The following is a 20,728-nucleotide window of genomic DNA, read 5'->3' as shown; positions in this document are numbered from 1 at the left end:
CAGTGGAGCTGGTCAGCTTATGCTGCCCTGCAGACAGCCCCCACTCCACAGACTGGCCCATACCCTTCTTTTCTCCACTCTCTAATGCCCAATTCTCACAGCCCCTGGATGCTGTGCTCACCCCCTGACCATCTTCTCCATGGGAATAGTGAGTGCAGGAAGAAACAGAGGTAGCACTATATCCTACTGCCCACCCACGTGCCCTCTCCTGTGCAGGTTTTGGTGGGAGAACAGCCATGTTTTCACAGACACTCAGAGGCAGGAACTGGAGAAGCATTCTCTATCGCGGGTTATCTGTGACAACACCGGCCTCACCAGGGTACCTGTGGATGCCTTCCGGACTGGAAAATTCCCCCAGGACTTTGAGTCCTGTGAAGACATCCCTAGGATGAACCTTGAAGCATGGAGGGAGACCTTTCCACAAGGTGACTCTGGACTACTTGTTACTTCATGGTGCCGCTATAGTCAGTGTAACCTCTCGAAGAGAGGCTCCTAAGAAAGTACTGGTGAGACCGAGCCTTGCCTTCTCCTGTGGTATGGGAGTACCCAGTGAGAACTCGGAATCAGACCAGAAGTTTGCAACAGTTGATGGATCTGTACCCTGTCCAGGTTCACACACTACTTGATAGCTGCCAAGCGTTGGCTCTGGCAATCCCAGATTCTCCTTATCTGTCATGGGCTCTGTACCCATGAGATTCCAACAGCACTAGGGAGCTCTGGCCACAGAGTCTCCTGGGATTCTGCTGGCTCAGTCCTCCCAGCTGAGAAGCAGTGGATGAGCTCTTATTGACAAGCCAGCAGTAGTTGACACTTGGCTATAGAAAAGATGGAAGATTGAGCAGGGACCTACAGATTCCTGAGACTATTAGCAAAGTCAATGTTCTCACCTTGATTTTAGTTCTATCCTTAGGACAGACTAAATTATATCTCATGAATTACCACTGTCACAAAACATTTGTTCCTTTTGCATGTGTGTGCATGGTATATTATGCTGTGCGTATTCACATGTGTATGGATTTGGGCACACATTTGTACACATTTGTGTCTGGAGGCCTGACGTTGACATTGAGTGTCCTTGATCTCTTTGTCTTATATTACCTCCCGCTGACTCTAGAACTAGTTGGTCTGCTTAGCCAGCTTGCTCTAGGAACTCCTTGTCTTTGCCTCTGTGTGCTGGGATTGTGGTCAGAGCACCATGGCGCCAGGCCCGTCCAGCTGTTTGTTATGTGGGTTCTGGGTATCTAAATTCTGATCCTCACAAATGCACAACAAGCACTTGAGCAACCGAGGAATTTTCTCAACCACACCAAATGCTAACTCTTTTGTTAACTATATGACCTCAGTTCTGTACCATGTCAGTCTTGAATTCAAGCAAGAGCTAAAGAATTAGCTATGTGGCAGGCACTTCTCCATGGCTTGGAACCCATTTCCCAACAGAGACACAGAGAGGCGTGCTGTATATGCCCATAGAGAGACATGCATACAAACATACTAACCACTTCCATTCCAGACCAAGAGCCAAGGAAACCTCCTCTCTGCAGCCTCTATCTCCCAACCTAATGCTTTGTAGATACAAGGCATTGGGAAATAAAGCTTAATTGAGGGCTGCAGCTCAACACACAGCAGGGCTGGCAGTCAAGAATCTTTCTTGTGGTTTCACTGAATTCTAACCTTCAACATCCCATAGATGACAAGTGCATCTTCCCAGACAAGGTGGACAATGGGAACTTTGTGCACTGTGAAGAGTCTGGGAAGCTGGTCCTGGTTTATTCCTGTCTCCATGGATACAAGCTGCAAGGCCAGGAGCAGGTCACATGCACCCAGAATGGCTGGGACTCGGAGCCTCCTGTCTGTAAAGGTCAGTGGAGTCACACGGTGTGGAGTTTAACAGCAATTACAGAACAACAGTCTGTGTTTCCCCAGAGGAGAGCATCAGATCGTTCACCAGGACATTTTCTGAGCACAGGTGTATCCCTAGAGTTTTTCTGACACTGGAAGAGAAGACTCTCCCTCTATTCGTCACACTCCATTGCTTTCTTTAGATGGCAAAACATGCAGACAGTCACTTCGAATCTGGACTTGTGGTGATTTAGGCAGAGAGAGACGAAAAAGAGCCAGTTAGTTCTTGACAAGGCTGTGGAAAGAACTGAGGGTGTACATTCCCCAAATTAAATAACAGAGAAGATTCTCACTCCAGGCACCCATAGAAAGATCTAGAACTATCTCCCCCTTTTGAGCATCGCCTTCCCAGCTATATTCTTGGACTCCTCATGCTCAGGCAGTCACTTCCCAGTCCTTCTCACAGCCAGTAATAGGAGAGCAGAAAGAAACGGGCACTTCCGGGCCCTTCTGGCTTCCACCATCCACTTTCCTGTAATGAGTTTGCAAAGTAGGGACTGCCCCAAGATAACTGGGAAGTTGGCAAGAGTGTCAACCTCTGTTGGAAGAGCCTGGGTCCTGGGTTCGACATGTAAAGAGACAAGTTTGTAAAGAGAGAGAGAATAAGTTTTTTCCAGAAAGCACCCACCTGGCCTGGAAACTTGGATATGAACATGCAGTCCCATTCTCCCCGTCTTGCACCAAACGAAAGTGAGCTGTGAAGGCTCGGAATGGACAGACTCCCCAATTCTCTTTTGAGTCTAATCATGAGCAACAGTGGGCCAGGGGACAAGGTAAAGGACTTTATCACTGAGAACACCATCAGAGATCCTCTGCCAGAAGACAGAATGCCCACAGAACGAGTGACAGAAGCCCAGCTGTTCTATGAAGTGCCAACATCTGTGTGCAGGTGTTGTTTTTGACAACCGCTACTTAGATCGCTCGCTCTGAATTATCACCTTCTGTAGTTAATCTTCATTATGACAATCCTGAATGCCTCCGTGTTGTTTCGGCTTAGCAACCAAACAAACAAGAACTGCTCACTTGGCCAGGATTCCTTGTTCTTCCCAGTGGCAGTGTCTTGTTAGGGTGTGACCCTTAGGGTTTGGCACAGTGATGCTTTATGAATAACCATGCTCTCTTATATACCTCATTTCATTTAGTCTAAAAATCTGAATTTCTGTAAGCTCACTGGGTCGATTTGTTTTAGGATTTTCAACTGCAAAGGAAAGCTTAGCTGAGGGAAATTCTCCGTCCTCAGACTACTTGAGCTGACCACTGACTGTACTGGATGTGAGCGGATGTGACAGTTCACAGGGCTCCCCTCTGCTGAGCTCTTAAGAGAAGCACACCCCTTCTGCTTCCACTAGACAGTTTTCTGTCCTAGAAATCATTTTTCTGTCCCCAGCCCACACCCTTTGGCTGTTTTTTATCCTGATTTTTCACTTTAGCAGTCTCTGGCTCCCCAAAGTTAGGGAAGTGTGGGTACCATGGTCAGCAGGTCCCAAGGACTTAGTAGACATCGACTTAATTTCTGAGCTGCCCAGGTGTTCCTGTTGGTAGAAAACTCCAGTGGCATGGCCTCCACGTGCAACAAGTGAGCTCACAATGTAGACCCTGTGACAAGAAGAAATGACATCCTCTTTTCAGACCAGCAGCCTTTCAGGGCCAAGCACTCTGAGATCAGATTGGCATGGTTTATACGTCACTGCAAAGGCCCAGCATGTGAAGGGTGAGACACCCATTGAGCACCACTGACCATGGCCTCATTCCTCCGCAGAGCAACAGGATAGCTTTCAGAAACTAATTACTCTGCCCTTTGAGGTCACTCAGCTTGTGCCTGCCTCCAACCCTACCAGTGGACAGTGAGAATGGTCACGGAGTCCAACTCCTGTGTTGCCTATTTAAATGAATTGATGTACCACATTAAACACAAGGCCTAGTGCCCCCACAATGTATGCACACATGAAATACCATGCTGAACATATGAAGGAGGGTCGACTAGGACTGTAGAGCCAAGCTCACCTAAGATACACCACTGAACAAAAACACAGCCGTCAGAGTGGCATGTTGGATGAGAATCCATTCTGATCCATCTGGAAGGAAGGGCACCTGTTTGCGTGTGTTGAACAGAGAAAGGTCTTTGTGAGCTTGCAAAGAGCATTGCATGGCTGAGACCTTAGAACTAGAGGTGTGTGTCTGCAGAGCAAGATGGGAAGAAGGGAGGGAGTCCTCGTTTTATGAGCCGTGTTTTCTGGCTTATTGGTTTTTTTTAGAATGTTCTTATATGCAATTGATGAAGGTGCATTGAGGAAACATTCTAAGTGCAGACGTGTTTACATGTACAGGAGTTCTCACTAAATCTTACCTCTAACTACATGGACCCAAAGAAGGACTCACAAGGAAACAAAACATATCTTTAAAAAGAAAGACTAAATATTTTTGTTGTACATTGACATGAAGATGTATCTCACTGATCTCCAGTGTGCCTAGCCATGTGACTCACTAGAGAAGGGAGAGCAGCAAGCTGAATACTGACCATAGGAAATCCGGAGGGATTATTTTATCTTCTCTGCTCAAATCCCATCTAGGCACTAAAATGCAGCCATGATGCTCAGAATGAGTTAAACCTAGAGTCTGGGGCATTTGAATGCTTGGTCCCCAGCTGGTTGTATTGTTTGGGGAGAGTTAGGATGATGTGGCTTTGGTGGAGGATGTGTATCACTATGGACAAACTCGCAGTTTTCTCTCTGTTTGGTGCTTAAGGCTCAAGATGTGAGCTCTCAGCTGTTCCAGCTGCCACGCCTACCTGTGGCTATGCTTCCCTACATGATGGAGTATTAACCCTCTAGAATCAGTCCAAACAGACCCTTCTGTAGCTGCGTTGATTATAATGTTTTATTACAATAGCATAAAGTAGTGAATACATATGCTAGAACTAGAGAGTGGGCTATTGCTGTGTCGGACATAATCACACTGGTGTTGGGAGAAATGTGGAAGGTTTTGGAGCTGTGAACTAGAAAAGTGGTGGACACTGCAGTGGAGCTTTAATGATGTCCCTGGTGGGAGCTTGGGAGGCAGTAGTGGTGGAAGCTATGTGGATCAGGGCCCGTCTCAATAGATGCTAGGTGACAATGATACTATTGTGAGATTTTGGCAACATCCTGACTGTGTTCTGCCTTTGTCTTAAAACTTGCCTGGGGCTGAATTGAAAAGCAATGGCATTTGTTGAAGATTTTAGGAAAGCCTGATATTGATGCTATTAAATGGTGATGAGTAATCACCGTTAGGTATGTCCTCAATGAAAATGAGAAAGTAAGACAAAAGTTTGAAGAGATTAATACTTTGCAAAATAGTTTGGAGAGATAAAGAGAATCAGGAAACTTAATACTGCAATCCAGGCTTGTCACGGAAGGGACGGAAAGATGAGGCGAGGCCTTGTCTGCATTAGAACAAAGGGAAGGCTTGTGGAAGTGAGAGGCCGAGGAAGGAATAACCACAAAAACTGCTCCGTATGTGGCTCAAGAGTTCGAGGGTTTATCCCAGACTGCTGGCTGAACGTGGCGATACCACCTACATGATGCTGGCTTCAGAGTAATGTAAGATATGGGGAGTAAATAGGCCATGGGCTCTTCCTCCACAGTCTCTGAGGGCTGCTGAGGTCAGGCAGTTTGTGGCAGGGGAATCCCTGCACAAAGGTCCTTGAGAAAGCAAGATTCCCTGAGAGACCATTGCATGAAACTGTAAAAATAAAGCATGTGTTTCAGTAAAGACACCGAGATATTTCAGATGTCAGAGCCATGAGTGTCTGCCAAAGAGAACTGCACACAGGGCATGGAAATAGCCTGAGATTGGGCAGATCTTGTGGGCAGCAAAGTTGCAAGGGCCTTTTGACATCAAACACGGAGCTATGGGATTTGGTATTTTCCATGTTGGGTTTTAGTCTCACTCTGGTCTATTATTTTCTCACTCCACTGCCATTCCTCCCTTTTGGAAGGACAATGTATGTTCTGTGTCATCACATGTTGGAAGCATGCAATTTGTGTTTGAGTTTACAGTGGCTACAGTCTCTTACAGGTAAGAGATTGCCTTGAGTCTCAGAAGAGACACAGACTTTTGACTTCTAAATCATGTTAAGACTCAAAGACTGTGGAGACTTTTGGAGCTAGATGAAACACAATCTGCATTAAGATTTGGCCGTGACCCTATGGCAGCCAGGGAGTGGAATGTAGTAGTTTGAATGAGATGCCTCCCATAGTCTTAGGCTTTTGAGAATTTGGTCCCCAGTCATAGTTTGGGGAGGTTCATGAGGTGTGGTCTTGTTGGAATGTGTTACTGTGGGTGAGCTTTGAGAGTTCAAAGCTCTACACCATTCCAAGTTGTCCTCTGGTGGCTTGTTACAGCCCCCATGACTGCCTACTGGCAGGCTTCCCTGCCATGATGGTGATAGACTGTTATCCCTCTAGAATGATAACCAGCCCCAAACCTTCCTTCTGTAAGTTACCTTGGTTACAGTGTTTCATCATAGTATTAAAAAAGTAACTAATACACCACCCATGTAAAACTGAGAGGAAAATCCATTTGGTGTGTATAATGAGGCCTGTTCAAGCTGTGGGTTCCAGTAGATAGAAGCTGCTTGTCTATAGCTTTTGATAGTTGTTACACAACATGTGTGGAAGAGATGGGTGCAGATATTTCTGTCTGCTTCCAGGGTCAAACAGATCAGTGGAGATATCTCCATGGTGACCTGAGAGCCCAACCTGCTGCCCTTGAGAAATATCACCATCTTATCAGACACACAACAACACCTTGGTCCTCCACGCAGGTGGCACTAGAGTTCTAATAATGTGGTCCACCTCCACATGTTTTCTCTTCTCCTTTGTGGAGAATACCAGTCTCCTCTCAGGGTAGATTTGCAGCACACTTCTCGGAGTTAACCCTTTGCAAGGAAGCTCAGAGTGTGCATGGTCCCAAACTCAGTGGAGTGACTTTTGCTTAGAACCAATTGACCATGTTGAGTCTGAGGTTGACTGTTGTCCCAAAGAAAGCTAAGTTCAAGTCCTAAGCCTCAGTATCTCTGAATGTGGCCCTGTTTGAAAATAGAATCTTTACAGATGCTCCTGGCTGGTCCTCACCCAGGGTCCTGGGTCCTTACAAGGAAAGACACCGAGGCAGGAAAGTGAGGAGAGACTTGGGGACTAAAATGAGTCTAAAAGACATGACACCTGGAGATGTTCGGGGAGAGGCAAAGGAAGAGCTGTAGAGGGCTCCACTCATTAAGCTTCTGGTTTGCAGAACAGAAAGGAAACCAGATTCTATTCTTAGACTATCAGCTTGTGGTGATTCCTGTGGCAGCCACGAAAAAAACTGCATATGGGAAAAGTAAGAATAAGATCCCCCAATTCATTGAGAAATAGAGAAGGGCATAAGGTCTGTCATCCATTACCTTCCACAAGCACAGTTTGCCCTGCACATTGTGTCAGAGTAACAGTCACAGTCTTCACACAGCAAGACACGAAAGGCAAGTTTAGCTCTGACAGTCGGTGGCTCATGCTCGTGTGGAAAAGGCAGTAGAGGCATAAATGACAGAATCGTCAGGGACATAGACTAAGAGCCAAAGGGACACAGCTGGACCACAAGCAACAGGAACTGGTGAGACAGGCCTGGTCACAGACCCAGTCTGAAGGTGCTTTGCAGCAGACTCACAAGCATAGGGAGCATGGCTGTAACACTGACATTCTTGATGCCAAGGATGAACCTAGGTGGTAAGTGCCTGGAAAGGAAGGGTCTGCCACATGGGGCTAGGGGCATTGGGTCTTCCCCCCACACACACACTAGTGCCTGTGCTTTATTCCTGTAGATGTGAATGAGTGCGCAGATTTGACACACCCACCTTGCCACCCCTCTGCAAAGTGCAAGAACACCAAGGGAAGCTTCCAGTGTGTGTGCACAGACCCCTACGTGCTGGGTGAAGATGAGAAGACCTGCATAGGTGAGTGGCTTCCTTGCAATGTCTCTTGGCCAGTTTCTTTGAAATAAGAAAAATACTGTGTTTGAGCTCATCAAATGCCAAGCTGATGTTCACCCTGCCTAGCAGAGAGTAGACAAGGAGAACCTGGAGGAATTCAGGGAATGGCACCCCGTCAGCTTTCAGTAGTATATATGAAACACCGTTTAGATGCAAATTGAGCTGCGAGATACGTACAGCAGAATCTGAGGCGGCTTCTGCCTGCATTTACAAGATAGCTAATTCAGAAAGAAACCTCCCAAAGTGAAGCGTGAGACCCTGAAGTTGGCATCCCAATTCCCTATAGGCCCAGAAACATGCTAACCTTGTTTACCCCATGAGATACCTTCAAGGGCCCAGAATAAAATTCCTGATGCTGTCAGTCAGCTAAAGGGCACCTGTCTGCAATGTAGATGTTTGGCTCAGGATGTCTTCAGCATTCCCTTCTGAATGCTTAGCACTCAAGCCAGAAAACTGTTGAGGATGGAATTTTTTCATTTAATGTCTTATCACCAAAAAGCACATGTTCCAGAAACATGCACTATGGACAATGGCCCTTGCAAGGGTGGCACCGAGGTCCTAACCAGGCCTCAAATTGATCTTCAAGTCATTCTGAGTGGAAAACATGTGGAGGGTTTCCCACCCTGCACCATGGATTCATAGAGCTGAGCAGGGTGCACAAGCCAAAGCCCGGAGACTCTACAGTCATGCACGGGCAGAGGCACAGTAAGAGGCCAGTTCCATGTTGGGAGAGGATAGTGAGGTCTTCATACGGCAATTCCTAGGGAAGAGACACAGGGGCCATCTGAAGAATTTTTACATGACAGATTGCCAAATGTTAACCTCAGGGGTCAGCTGTAAGAAATATCAATGTCCCCAGGTTTCAAGGAGGTCAGACCCTGAGAGATTTTCACATTCTCCATAGAGAGAGCAGCTGAAAAGCCGGTCTAATCACACCAGGCTGCCAAGGCCTCAGTGCTTCCTCTCTCGCTCAGCACCATTCCTAGCCAGCACTGACCCAGTCCCCTTGTAGCCTCTTGCTGGGACTAGTCCTCCTAGATTTAGGGGCGTGACACCTTTTCCAGTGATGGAGATAGTGTAGTATGTGACATTGTGGCATTTAAAAACCAGTTCTCTGCCGGAGGAGTTCTAACAAATTCAGGGAGCTAGCGATGAACAGTGGGCAGAGGAGTCAATAACAAGGTTGTGATAGCAGGGACTTTGAGCAAAGGTCACTGGCCACAGACTGACAGCCTTTTGCAGAAGTTAGTGGGCTCAGAACTTGGTAGGAACACAGAAGGCGTGAGAACAGCACCTGCTCAGACTCCAGTGTTTCAGGGTCCTGGCTAAACTGGCCCTTTGCTTTCTAATTCTCAGTGAGTGGCTCAGTTTATCTGTTGGAAAGATCACTGGGAAATTAGCCATTTGTCCCTAGATCTCCCTAAAGTTGTAACTGCACAGGGGCTTCAGGCTGCCTTCCTGGACCCCAGCTGAATCTCACAGTCTTTGCAAATTCCAAGTGCAAATGACTAGTTCCAGGGCTGTGTCATGGTCTTCATACAGCTGCTGGGTGCCCACTGTCTGTCCCATTTGATTCCTTTAGCTTACATAGCTTCCTCAGCAAACTCACTGTCTGCCCTCCAAGATGAGAAAGGAAGGGCATCCTCATCCCCATCCCAGCCTGACTGTGGCAGTCACTAGACCTGATCCTCTCTCTCAGTTAAAGGGCCAGACCCTCTGCCTATACCCAATTCACTCAGGGAAGAACACAGTATCTAAAAGTCTTTTCCTCCACGAGTTCTGCTAAGAGCCAGTCAAGTGAAAACCTGTAGCCATGCTGGCTGGATCTGCTGACTCATGTCCTCTTGTACAGATTCTGGCAGGCTCTCTCGGGCATCCTGGGTCTCCATTGCACTGGGTGCACTCCTCGTGGGTGGTTTGGCCAGTCTCACTTGGACTGTGATTTGCAGGTGGTAAGTTCCTTCTTCTGCTTATTTCCTATACAGGGCATTTCCTTTCTTCTGGGTATGGCTCTTCCCAAAGATTCTTTATTACTAGGGCGGTTGAAACCCCAATTCTACTTATCACAGACCACTGTACAGCAGACAAGACTGCCAGATGTAAATTAGATAATAAAGGTGGGGCGGGTGATGATGGCCAGAAAAGAGCTGGCCTGATTTAGTGGGAAGGACCCAGGCCACACACATAATGGTGTGTGAAGAGACGGCCAGCTAAGCAGTTACTACCCACCAACCATTGTGGTAGAGCCCTACAGAGTGCCATGGGAACCAGTCAGGATGCAGTTGTGGTGTCTGAGTAAGCAACATTAGTCCCCCCCCGACACACACACACTCAAATAATGGCACAAGGTGAGGGTCAGGAACACATCTATACTGTGTAGAGCATCATGTAGGTGTTCCCAGGAAACTTAGGCATTATGGGAGGATCTTTGACTAAGCAGCTCATAAGTATCCCAAGTCTCTGGCCATGGTGACTTCAAGGTCCACCCTTCATTAGGTCGAGTGTCAAGTTTTCTCCTCCCCTCTCCCAATCCCCACTCTCCTCCTCCCCTACTCTCTACCCCACAGTCATCTTTCCCTTTTTCTCCCCTTCCCTCCCATATCTTGTCTCTAGAAGAAGACTTCCCTTCCATATTCATAGCACACACACAGTTAACCACAGTTTACACACCCTTCTTACCTCAGGGAAAGATATTTACATATTAAGTGGTACTTGATAGCCTGTTTGAAAGCCCCAGAGTCCATAACTACTTCCCACTTTATTTTCATGGAAAGGCATTTCTTTCAACCACAGTCCCCAGTCTCACAGAAACCTGTTATTGTGTTGTAAGAGAGCTAGAGGGATTGTGCCCATGACAAAATCTCCACTGGAGAGAAATGTATGGACAGAGGCAGCCCACGGTCCGTGGGTAGAAGAAAACATGACTCTCCTTCAAGTATCACATGACCACTTGCATGCACATGGGAGAGGATAGGCTGTGCGATGTGACAGTAATGTAATTTTGTGTGTCTGCAGGACAGCTTAGAAGCCTGCACCTGCAGCAAACCTGGCAGGCCCTTAAAAAGAATGAGCAGTGAGTAGCAAATGTCTGCTTTACAATTCGATTCCTCCTTATAGACACTGCAATTTGATTAACACTGTTTGTAATAATTAAAAAACCATGAATCAGGCAGTGGTGGAGCATGACTTCCAGCCCAGTCTGGTTACAAAGTCAATTCTAGGACAATCGGAGCTACATGGTGAAATCCTGCCTTAAAAAAACAAAAACCATGATAAAGAGGCAGGGTCAGGCTTCGATGCAGATTTGACGGGATATGAAGAATGGCTTTTCTAGCCACTGTGCCCTGGGGCTCCTCCTGACAGTGCAAAAACCACAGGCCCCTCTCCACTCCTCTGGAGTCATAGGCTACCAATTAGTGACCTGCAAGAGGCCATAGAGGAAGACATTCTTTGTGGTCCCTTGAGTGACTATCCTGACTTTAAATCCAGAGAGGTGGTGACTGTTTCCATGACTGTGCAGCTACCATGGAGCAGGATGGATACAGGCCCTGGAGTGGTCTTCTAAGTTCTGATAACAATGACTGGATATGTATTTATCCACAGGACATATTCTGATAGGAAATCCACATTGCTGATCACAGAGGGAAATGCAAGAGTGGCCACCCAGTCAGGATTAAAGAACAGTCAGGAGAGAGGAATTTTGCCCCACAAGGCTGCAACTCAAGACACCGGACAGGTAGTGTATGTCTCCCCAGTCCCAGAAATGTAACTCTGACTATCAGCTGTTTCTGTGCACTGCACAGGTACCCTCCATAAAGCTATTTAATATGGACCTCTGTTCTATTCTGCACTTCCCTCATGCTGGGTCTCTTTCTCACAGTAATTATAAAAGACTGATAATTTGTCAGAAGCAGAACCTACTTTTTAAAAAGTACATGTGAGTTACAATTAGTAACTACCAGATCCAAAAGAAACTCCGAGATAAAGGGCTAACTATGTTGCCTTTTAGCACATTAAAGTGCCTGCAGGCTCTCTCAGTGTAGCGAGTACCCTCTACAGAGTCCCTGCTTGCATCCTAGCTCTTCTCACTCCATCCCCTAAACTCCTTCCAGTTTCTCATTCCTATATAACCCTGCCATTGCAGCCAGGTGTTCTCTTGGTTCTGTCTTCCTTCTTGGTCCTCCTCTTTCTCCATTCATACCACAGTTTAGTCTACTAACCGTGTTCAGTCCACAACTTTCTATGTTCTGGACTCTCCCAGACACCTCTGTCTGTCCTCTCCCTCAACTACACTTTGGCATGGCCATGTCCTCACTTTATACATCTGGTGCTGAAACCCAGGAGGGACAAGCATGAGCCCCCTTCCAAGTGGCGCAGCCACTCCTAACCAAACCAAGATCCTGAATATACGTGGATCATTTGTTTCTGCTGGTTTCTATCACACACCATATTTGACTCCAAATTCTAGAGTCTGCCTCTTCAGCTGTTTCTTCCTTCCATCTGCTCTAACCATTGTCTCTACTTGCCCATTCAATAAGTGTCTTCTCATTCCCTCTGGCTCCTGGAGACTTCCATGCCCTCCTAAGTTCCCACCATGTTGGCATCTCTCTACTAAGACAATTTACCCTTCTTTATCTATTGCAATGGTTCTCAACCTTCCTAATGCTGTGACCCTTTAATACAGTCCCACAGATGTAGTGACCCCCAACCATAAAATTATTTCATTGCTACTTCATGGCTGTAATTTTGCTACTGTTATGAGTTGTAAATATCTGATATATGACCTCCAAAGGGTCACAATCCATAGGTTGAGAATGGCTGCTCTCCTAGAATCCTCACTTTTCCTAATCACACATCTCCCTTCTGCTGGATAAGCACCACTCCAGAGCTGCCTGCGTTGTCTACTATGACTGTAAAAGTCACACTGATGTGCCAGGATGCTCCTCTCGCCTCACACTGCAAAGGACAAACTTACAAATCAGGTTTCCATGTAACTTTTTATCATTTCTTTATGTAAAGAAACTAACTTTGCAGTGACAGTTCTTAGCAACCAACCACCTGTGTCTCATGGTAAATGATTGGATGGGAAGAACGAGGTTTGAAATTTGTGTAAGTCGTGCAGGTCTAGGAAGGTGATCTAATTGGAAAGGTACCAGGCTTTGAAAGCTTAAGTAAGGTGTACAGGTTTAAGAAAGTGATTTTAGGGTACGTGAAAAATGAGAGTGTTTCAAATCCCACTCCCTCACACTATGCTATTGTTATGTGGAGACTTTTTCAGAGTTAAAACATTAATCGATTTAGTTCTAATAACCTCTTAATCTAGCTCTGGTAAGGCACTGACTACTATTATCAGAGTTATAGCTCAAAATTTAAATTTCCTTTGGTTATAAAGACTTGAAAATGCTTCTTACCGTGCTGAAAACACCTTTTTTCCATCCATATGTCCAGCCCTCTTGACAGAGGAAAGTGTTCATTCTTCAAACCAAGATGGTCTATTCCAGCTGTTTACAGTGTGGATTTCTGTGTAGATTACAAACAATGGTAATGATAATGTATCTAAAATTGTCACTCCTTTTGTAAAGTTAAAATTCACGTAAGCTTCAGGGAGTTATGTCTTGGTCTAGTTTCGGTAGAGAATGTGGAGGTGACCACTGTACCCCTAAAACCCTCCAGACTGACTGACTTTAGAAATGAATGCTAGGCCATTAATTATCTGATTGTATGGATCTAGTAAGTCCAATTATGGCTAAGGTACCATTTATGAGGTGGGAACCACTTCTACGGTCTCAGATATAGTAGGGAAAGCTTCGACCCCCTCCTGAGAAACTGTCTACTATAATAAGATATTTGTGTGTTTTTGAGTCTTCCAATCCTCCCCAAGAAGACTGCCCCTCACCCCCGTGGTTGGGTTGAAAGGAAAGGGTTGGGAGATTTGAGTGCAGGTGGAGCATCCTGGGGTGGTAGCCTTAAGAAGGGGTAGAAGAAGAGTTGGAGGAATCAGAAGTGGAGACCCAGTGTGAAAAGAGTTAATATCTGTCAGAAAGGACTTTGCTTGAGGTTCAGAAAACAGAACCTGTCCTGTAGAAGAAGCCAATCCTGAGGACTCATGACTACTTCATAACTTGGGGGGGGGGGGGTGCTGTCATTGGGACTCACAGTAGGTAGAAAATAAGTTTGAGAAAATAGGAATGTTGGCTGGCCTCTTTAGCAGTCTTGTTAGCAAAGCATTTCCCAAGGCTATATCATTAGAAGGGACCTTGTGCCCCCAGCAGGGAATAACTGCTGTCTTCTTGGAAAAATAAGATGCTTCTGGCAGTTTTAGGATTAATGTCCCATTGGCAATATATGTGCCTCTTTGTTGTGAGATAACCTTTTTCCTCCGGAATGGAAGCATAGGAATGTAGAATAAGGAAATCATTCTTAGAATCTCTATATATATTGATGGTTTTGTCTTGTGCAAGTTGAGGTCTCTAGTGATGACTCTGTCTTCTGAGAAGTAATGCCTGGGGTAAAGAGGAAGGTACTACAAACCAGGTCAGAGGAGACTATGGCCTAACCTGCTTGGTAGAAAACAGTGGAGCTGAGAGATGAGCTTCTGTCTATAAACCAAGTACAGTCAGGATGTGACAGAGGGGAAACAGGAAGTTGTGAATTTCTTTAAGTAAGGGTATCAAGTGGCTCTAGGCAGGAATGGGTGAGGGTAGGAACCAAATGAAGTATTAGGACTTTCTAGGAAGGTGACATGAAAAGTCTGAAGCTTAGAAGGGGACAGAGTGGAGCGACCCCTGTGTGACAGGAGATCCTTGAGCTGGTGTGGGAAGAGACAGAGAGGGCAGCCAAAGGTGAGCTTAGAAGCCTCCTGGTCCAGTAGGGAAGCTGCTGCTAGTGCCTGCAAGCAAGGCAGCCATCCACTAACTGTTGTATCCAGCTCTTTAGAAAAGCAGATAATAGGGCCAAAGCTGGGTCCTCTGATTTGTTCCAAAACTCACAGGCCATTCCCTATTTCAGTAGAACATAGGATAAAGGGTTTGCCAAGGTCAGGGAGAGGCATGAGAGGTTTAACAGGATCCAGAGACTCTGTTGATGTCCCTAGCTGCTTCATTGAGGGGAGAACAAGAAGAGCAAAGTTAGGAATCAGGTTCTAATGTTCCTGTCAGGCCAAAGGATCTCTCAAAGCTCCTCCTCGTTGGTTGGAGTGTCTGCAGGTACTGTCTGGGATCAAGAGTAAGTTCATGCCTGTTAGGGGATAGTGAAAAGCCTAGATGCTTGACCTGAGAGACAGAAAGTTGAGCGTTAGAGGGGAGACTCCGTATCCTTTTTTCCTAGAACATTAAAAAGATGGACAAAATGTGACACGTGAGAGTGAGGGGCTGCATAGTAAAAGGTCATCAACATACTGAACCTATTAGGTGGCTTGGGCAGGTCTAGGGAGAGATTAGTGGCTAGAGCCTGGTTGAAACCATATGGTCTGTCTTAGAACTCCTAGGAAAGGACTGTCCAAGAAATCTGGAATGCTGTACTGGTGTCAGGATCCTACCAGGTAAAAGCAAAGAGATTGTGGAAATCTGGGGTCGGCAGGGGGGAGGGGGGAATGGTGAAGAAAGCGTCCTCAAGGTCTTGAACTATAATATGGGAGATAGAGGAGGGAATCTGAGAGAGTAGGATATAAGAGTTATAGAAACCATTACTATATTAATAATCCTGAGATCCTGGACTAAGTGGTAGTTGAAAGAACCATTAGGTTTTAGTATAAGCAGGATGGGGTGCGTGGGTGTTCTTTGAGAACATCTTTATCAAGAAAGAGCTGTATGATATGTTTTAAGCCCTAAAACCTGTCTATGTTTGAGAGAACTATGGTACTAAGAGTGATGGGGTAGGAAGTAGGGTCCAGGAGGAGGATGGGAGGCCATTGAGGAAGAGGAAGATTCCCATACTCTTGGGTGAATGAGTCTGATAAGGAGTAGGGAGAAGTATCAGTGTCAGTCAGTGAATAAGGGGGCTGGAAGGAGGGGGAAATTCCAGAGAGAGTTGTTTGTAAAGGGAAAGTATGACTGAACCATGATATCTCTGCCCAATAATGTGATGAGGAAGGAGTGAGCTATCAGGTGGCCCCAGAAAGGACCCGTAGCTCTAGGCATGTAGGGATGAGTATCAACATCCACCACGGAGATCTGAGAAGAATAGGTGTCACCAGAGTAACAAGAAGTATAGACCAACTAGCTCCTGAATTGATTAAGAATGGCACAGACTTACCTACTACCTGGACAATTATCCTAGGCTCCTCCATGGTCATCTTGATGATTTTGCTGGAATGGAGGTCCCAGGGCAGTGTTAGTCTTCAGCCATTAGGTCCAGAAGATCCAAGGTATGTTCCTCTGTAGAAGAAACTTGGGAGACTGGCCTACCTTAATGAGGCAAATAGGTGCAGTCAACTCTCCAGTGTCCAAAGTTTAGGCAGGGTCCTTGAGACAAGTGAAGTGCAGTTTTTTACCCAGGGGTCAACTTGGCTTCTTTAAAGCAAGCTCCAGGTGGAGTTCATTAGTCCCTTCATCTGCTGTGGGATAATAGCTCTTATACACTATAAAGATTTGTCGCTGATATTGGTTTAATAAAATACTGATTGGACAGTAGCCAGGCAGGTTCTATAGATGGGGTGACCAGACTAGGAGAATTCTGGAGGGAGGAAAGGCAGAGATGCAGTCACTGGTCAGATGCAGAGGAATCAGGATGAGAATGCCTCACTGAGAAAAGGTACCAAGCCACATGGCTAAACATAGGACTTAAATTAACCCATAATACTTGTCTAAGAGCTAGTTAATAATAAGCCTGAGTTAACAGGACAAGCAGTTTATAATTAATATAAGCCTCTGTGTTTGGGACTGAACAGCAGGAGAACAGAAACTTCTATCTACACCCATCCTCTTCTTTGGAGGAGACCTGAGGGCTGCCTCTAGAAGCTGGTACTTCTATCACAGGAAGTTTTTCTGTCTTTTCCTGCTCCCCACATCTATTAAACATCCTAAATGTTATATTCAACAGATCTCTGTAGAGGGTTGAAGGACAATATCCAGCTTTTTAACTTTTTTTCTAATATCAGGAGCTAACTAGGAGATGAAGTCAAGCATGCCCTCTTGAGAATTAGGATCTAGCTTTGTGTGCTATGAGCAGGGTGAGGATTTTCAACCAGCCTCTGGCTGCCCTCTCTCTGTTTATCAAAATGAATTACCTCATGGGAGACCATCCAGGAAGCAAATAATCATTTCATCTCAAGCTATCCTGCTAGGGGTCTCATTCTCAGCATTAACCTGGTGATCCCAGTGTGAGTCCATCCGGGGAACTACCTCTGCCCCAACTAGATATGGATCATCTGTGTGATGGACATCACCTTAGAGAAGCAACAGGAAAAACTCTTCAGGGATATAAAGGAATGGATATCTGAGGGAAAGGGAACCAATAAGGCTTGAACAAGTACTTGTGAGCAGGGACTGAGGCAGCCTGGAGGTTAGCAAGGATGAAGATATACTGATAGGCACTGTAGGTATATGTTAATGGAGAGCCATATGTCCCTTTTGCCAGGGATAAAAAGTGGGAACTAGCTCCTCAAGTTCCTGAGAGAATGCTGGCTTTTGTCTAAATGCCAGACTTTGGGAAAAGGAATTTCTTGGGACCTGACACTTCCACACCGACTATCAGGACCATAGGCCTAGAAGTTTTCAGTGCACACCCAAGATAAAGATTTCCCCCTAAGATCCTTAACTTTACCTTCTGTCTGTCCCTAATCTATATCTGTCCCAGCAGATTTCCAGTCAACTGAAGATTGCACACTCCTCCATATCGGAACCAGCAAACTCCAGACTTGCTGAAAGCAATATAAACTAGATGCATCTGAGGAATTCTAAATCAGCACTTTGCTAGCCTCAGGGGGTCCTACAGAACCTGGGTAGCTAGCAAAATAGATGTCCCCCAGCCTGTACTCTCCTCTTCCTTCCTGATCTTTGAGCCTTCCTGGGCCCTTAATTTGAGCTAAGAAGCACTTACAGAAGAGATTACCTCACTCTTTATCATCAACAAAAAAAGCTAGAATGTCAAGTCCAACAGAAACCCCAGGACAAATGGCTCACTGTGGTGCCTATTAGCAAACCTAAGTGTGTGCTGGCCTCCAGGTTTTCTCAGCATAGCAAATACCTATTACAGCATCCATGCTGGAGTCCTAGCTCTTCTTTTCCCACCTCTCCTAAACTTCTCCAGCTCCTATACAACCCTGCCATTAGTGCCCTCTTGGTCATCCTCTTTCACCCCAACCCCATGGCCTGGTTCCTTCTACTGCCCATGTTAGTCTACTACGTTCTCTTCCTGCTCTGGACTCTTCCAGATGTCCCTGGCTGTGCTCTCCCTCATATCTACAATAAAAACCTCCTCTCAACCATACCTTGGAGCAGCTAGGTCCTCGCTTTATACATCTGGTGTTAAAACCCCTAATTTATACAGAAACCCAGAGGAAAAGACTACAGAAAGACATTTTAGCATCTGCTTCAATATTGCCTGAGTTAGGACTTGGAAGAAATAAAGAAAAAAAAAACAACTTTTAAAATAAAATGGCTGCTGGGCTGGAGAGGCAGCTTGGTGGCTAAGAGTACTTGCTCTCCCAGAGCAGCGAGTGCAATCCCACTCGTGTATGTGAAGCTGCTCACAAACGCCTGCCACTCTAGCTCCAGGAGATCTGATGCTTTCTTACAGCCTCTGCAGCCACCCAGACATAGACACACTGGAATAAAAAGGAATCAAAGTAAGGTTGTAACCAGCATGGGAAAGTCCGTATAAATTTGGTTTCTTACCTTAGGTGCACCCCAGGTGATGTATTTAATGTTCATGTATGACATAGGTTTGACTTGAGTTCCTAGACACAGAGCAAATGATGGGACCCAGCATCTGAGATGGGTGGATCTCAGGAGATGCAGGATGGAAGGGTAAAGCTTCTGTTGAACAGGAGGGCTGCTCCCCAGATTGTGACTACAGCACTGTTTGTCTCAGAGTTGTTGAAAAACTGGTGTACACAATGTTCTTACTACGAGAAAACTTATAGTATGGAGTGGCGGGTTAGTTAATTGACATACTTATTCCACAATTCTAGCACATATGAAAGGCACATCAAAGCTTACACACACAAATATACTGTGTTATCCTCCAATTAAAAGTAAAATGTAGGGCCAGAGACATGGCTCAACAGGTAAAGGTACTTGCTACCATGTCGAAAGACCCAGGTTTGATGGCCAGGACTCACACAGTAGCAGGCAAGAGCCAGCTCCCACGTTTTAATTGAAAGTCACCTATCACGTGAGGGGCCTGCCAGGAATGACCATATTCACCCTAATCACTACTGGGTGGAGCCACAACACCCCATCCCTTAAGGTGAGTAGGGTCACTGCAAACCTGAATGTGGCTGAGCCTGCCTCCTGGGGCTCACCCTGCTTGAAATGAGGACTTTGCTTAGCTAAATGCAATGGTACCTTTGAGTTTAAATTCACAAGTCCGTGGCTTGATTGGCACCTGAAATGTCAGAGGCAATGGTAATGGGGACATTACTCACCACGCCTTCTCTCCAGCAGGAACCTGCCTATGGATCCCAGGTCCTCCTGTGTGAGTAGAAGTCCTCACCACTTTGGAGCCAGGCACCGGCAAATGTGGGTCTCGAGCTGATTGGAAAAGACATGACACATGTTGGAGTCATAGGCTTGAGGAAGAGGATGGTTAATCTCATGGACAGCCCTAGGCTGTGATAACTTCTAGCTCACATTTTTTCCATGGAAGCAGGCCAGGCCTTGCTAATGACTCTTAGGCATGGGGGCTAAAGGATGAGTCGGGGAAAGGCTGAGAGTATCACGCTTGGCTGAAAGGCTGGACTGGGAGAAGCTGGCACAGTCTCCAGATCCTTCAAGGCAGTTTTATGTTCATTCAGAACCACCAAGACTCTCCTCCAAATACACTCAGTTTTCTGGTTACGTTCTAGTCAACACAAAGCACAAATAAATAAATGCCACAACCTTATCCTGGTCTGGCCAAATATCTTTCCCCTCTAGGCTTGCATGAGAAACATTTCCATATTCCATGTAATACTATGTTTATACGCCATGGAAACATGCTTTCACTGTAAGCACCTTAGCTTTCTCATTACCACCATTCTCCATCGTTAATTCCTCCTTGTCCTCTTGCTCTCTGTTACTCCCTCTGCACTACTGTTACAGATATGTGGCCTGGTAAAGTTATAGAGAAAAAAGCTTCATTTTTGCTCCTGATTCTGGAGGTTTTGGTCCATGACTGCTGGGTCACATAGCTTTGGCCATGGTAAGACAGAACATGGTGGGTGGTGGGGTCGCATAGTGCAGCAAAGCTGCTCATCTCAAGACTGAAACACAAAATGTAAAAACAAGGGGAAAGGCAGGAGACCCACAGTCTGCTTTCGGGGCCTGTGTCCGATGTCCTTCCCATTAGGCCTAGCTTGTAAGAGTTCCACCACTTAACTGTAAAGTGGGTACAGCCACTGTTGATGATACTGGGGCGGGTTCTCAGAAAACCACAACTAGAATTACCTTGTGACACAACCATACACTCCTGAGCATGTATATGAAGGATGTTAAGTCGGTAGACCACAAGGTTACCTGCACAGCTATATTTATCATTGTCCCATTCACAAGAGCCCAGAAATGCAACCGGCCTAAGTATCCATTAGCAGACAAAGACTTGATCCAGCCTTAAAGAAAACTGACATCCTGATCTCTGTATAGGAAAAGAGACAGAAATTATTACGTTAACCAAAATAAGTCA

The 20,728-nt window shown here is 45.9% G+C and overlaps 1 protein-coding gene across 1 annotated transcript in view; it reads left to right on the top strand.

Annotated features, from left to right (window-relative positions):
• Tpo (thyroid peroxidase) overlaps positions 1-19,698 on the top strand; it is an 81,693-nt gene extending 61,995 nt beyond the window's left edge. The window contains exons 12-17 of the mRNA XM_041630162.1: positions 217-425; positions 1,688-1,858; positions 7,739-7,870; positions 9,759-9,858; positions 11,510-11,642; positions 19,513-19,698. Coding sequence (XP_041486096.1) covers positions 217-425; positions 1,688-1,858; positions 7,739-7,870; positions 9,759-9,858; positions 11,510-11,642; positions 19,513-19,551 — 784 coding nt within the window. The 3' untranslated portion in view covers positions 19,552-19,698. The remainder of the gene's footprint in view (positions 1-216; positions 426-1,687; positions 1,859-7,738; positions 7,871-9,758; positions 9,859-11,509; positions 11,643-19,512) is intronic.
• Positions 19,699-20,728: the final 1,030 nt, after the last annotated feature.

Source organism: Microtus oregoni, unplaced genomic scaffold (assembly GCF_018167655.1).
Source record: "Microtus oregoni isolate MIOR12 unplaced genomic scaffold, Mior012 000034F_ref0000314, whole genome shotgun sequence".
In the NCBI taxonomy this organism is placed as follows: domain Eukaryota; kingdom Metazoa; phylum Chordata; class Mammalia; order Rodentia; family Cricetidae; genus Microtus; species Microtus oregoni.
The sequence above is the reverse complement of the archived record's forward strand: the minus strand, read 5'-3'. Positions and strand labels throughout refer to the sequence as shown.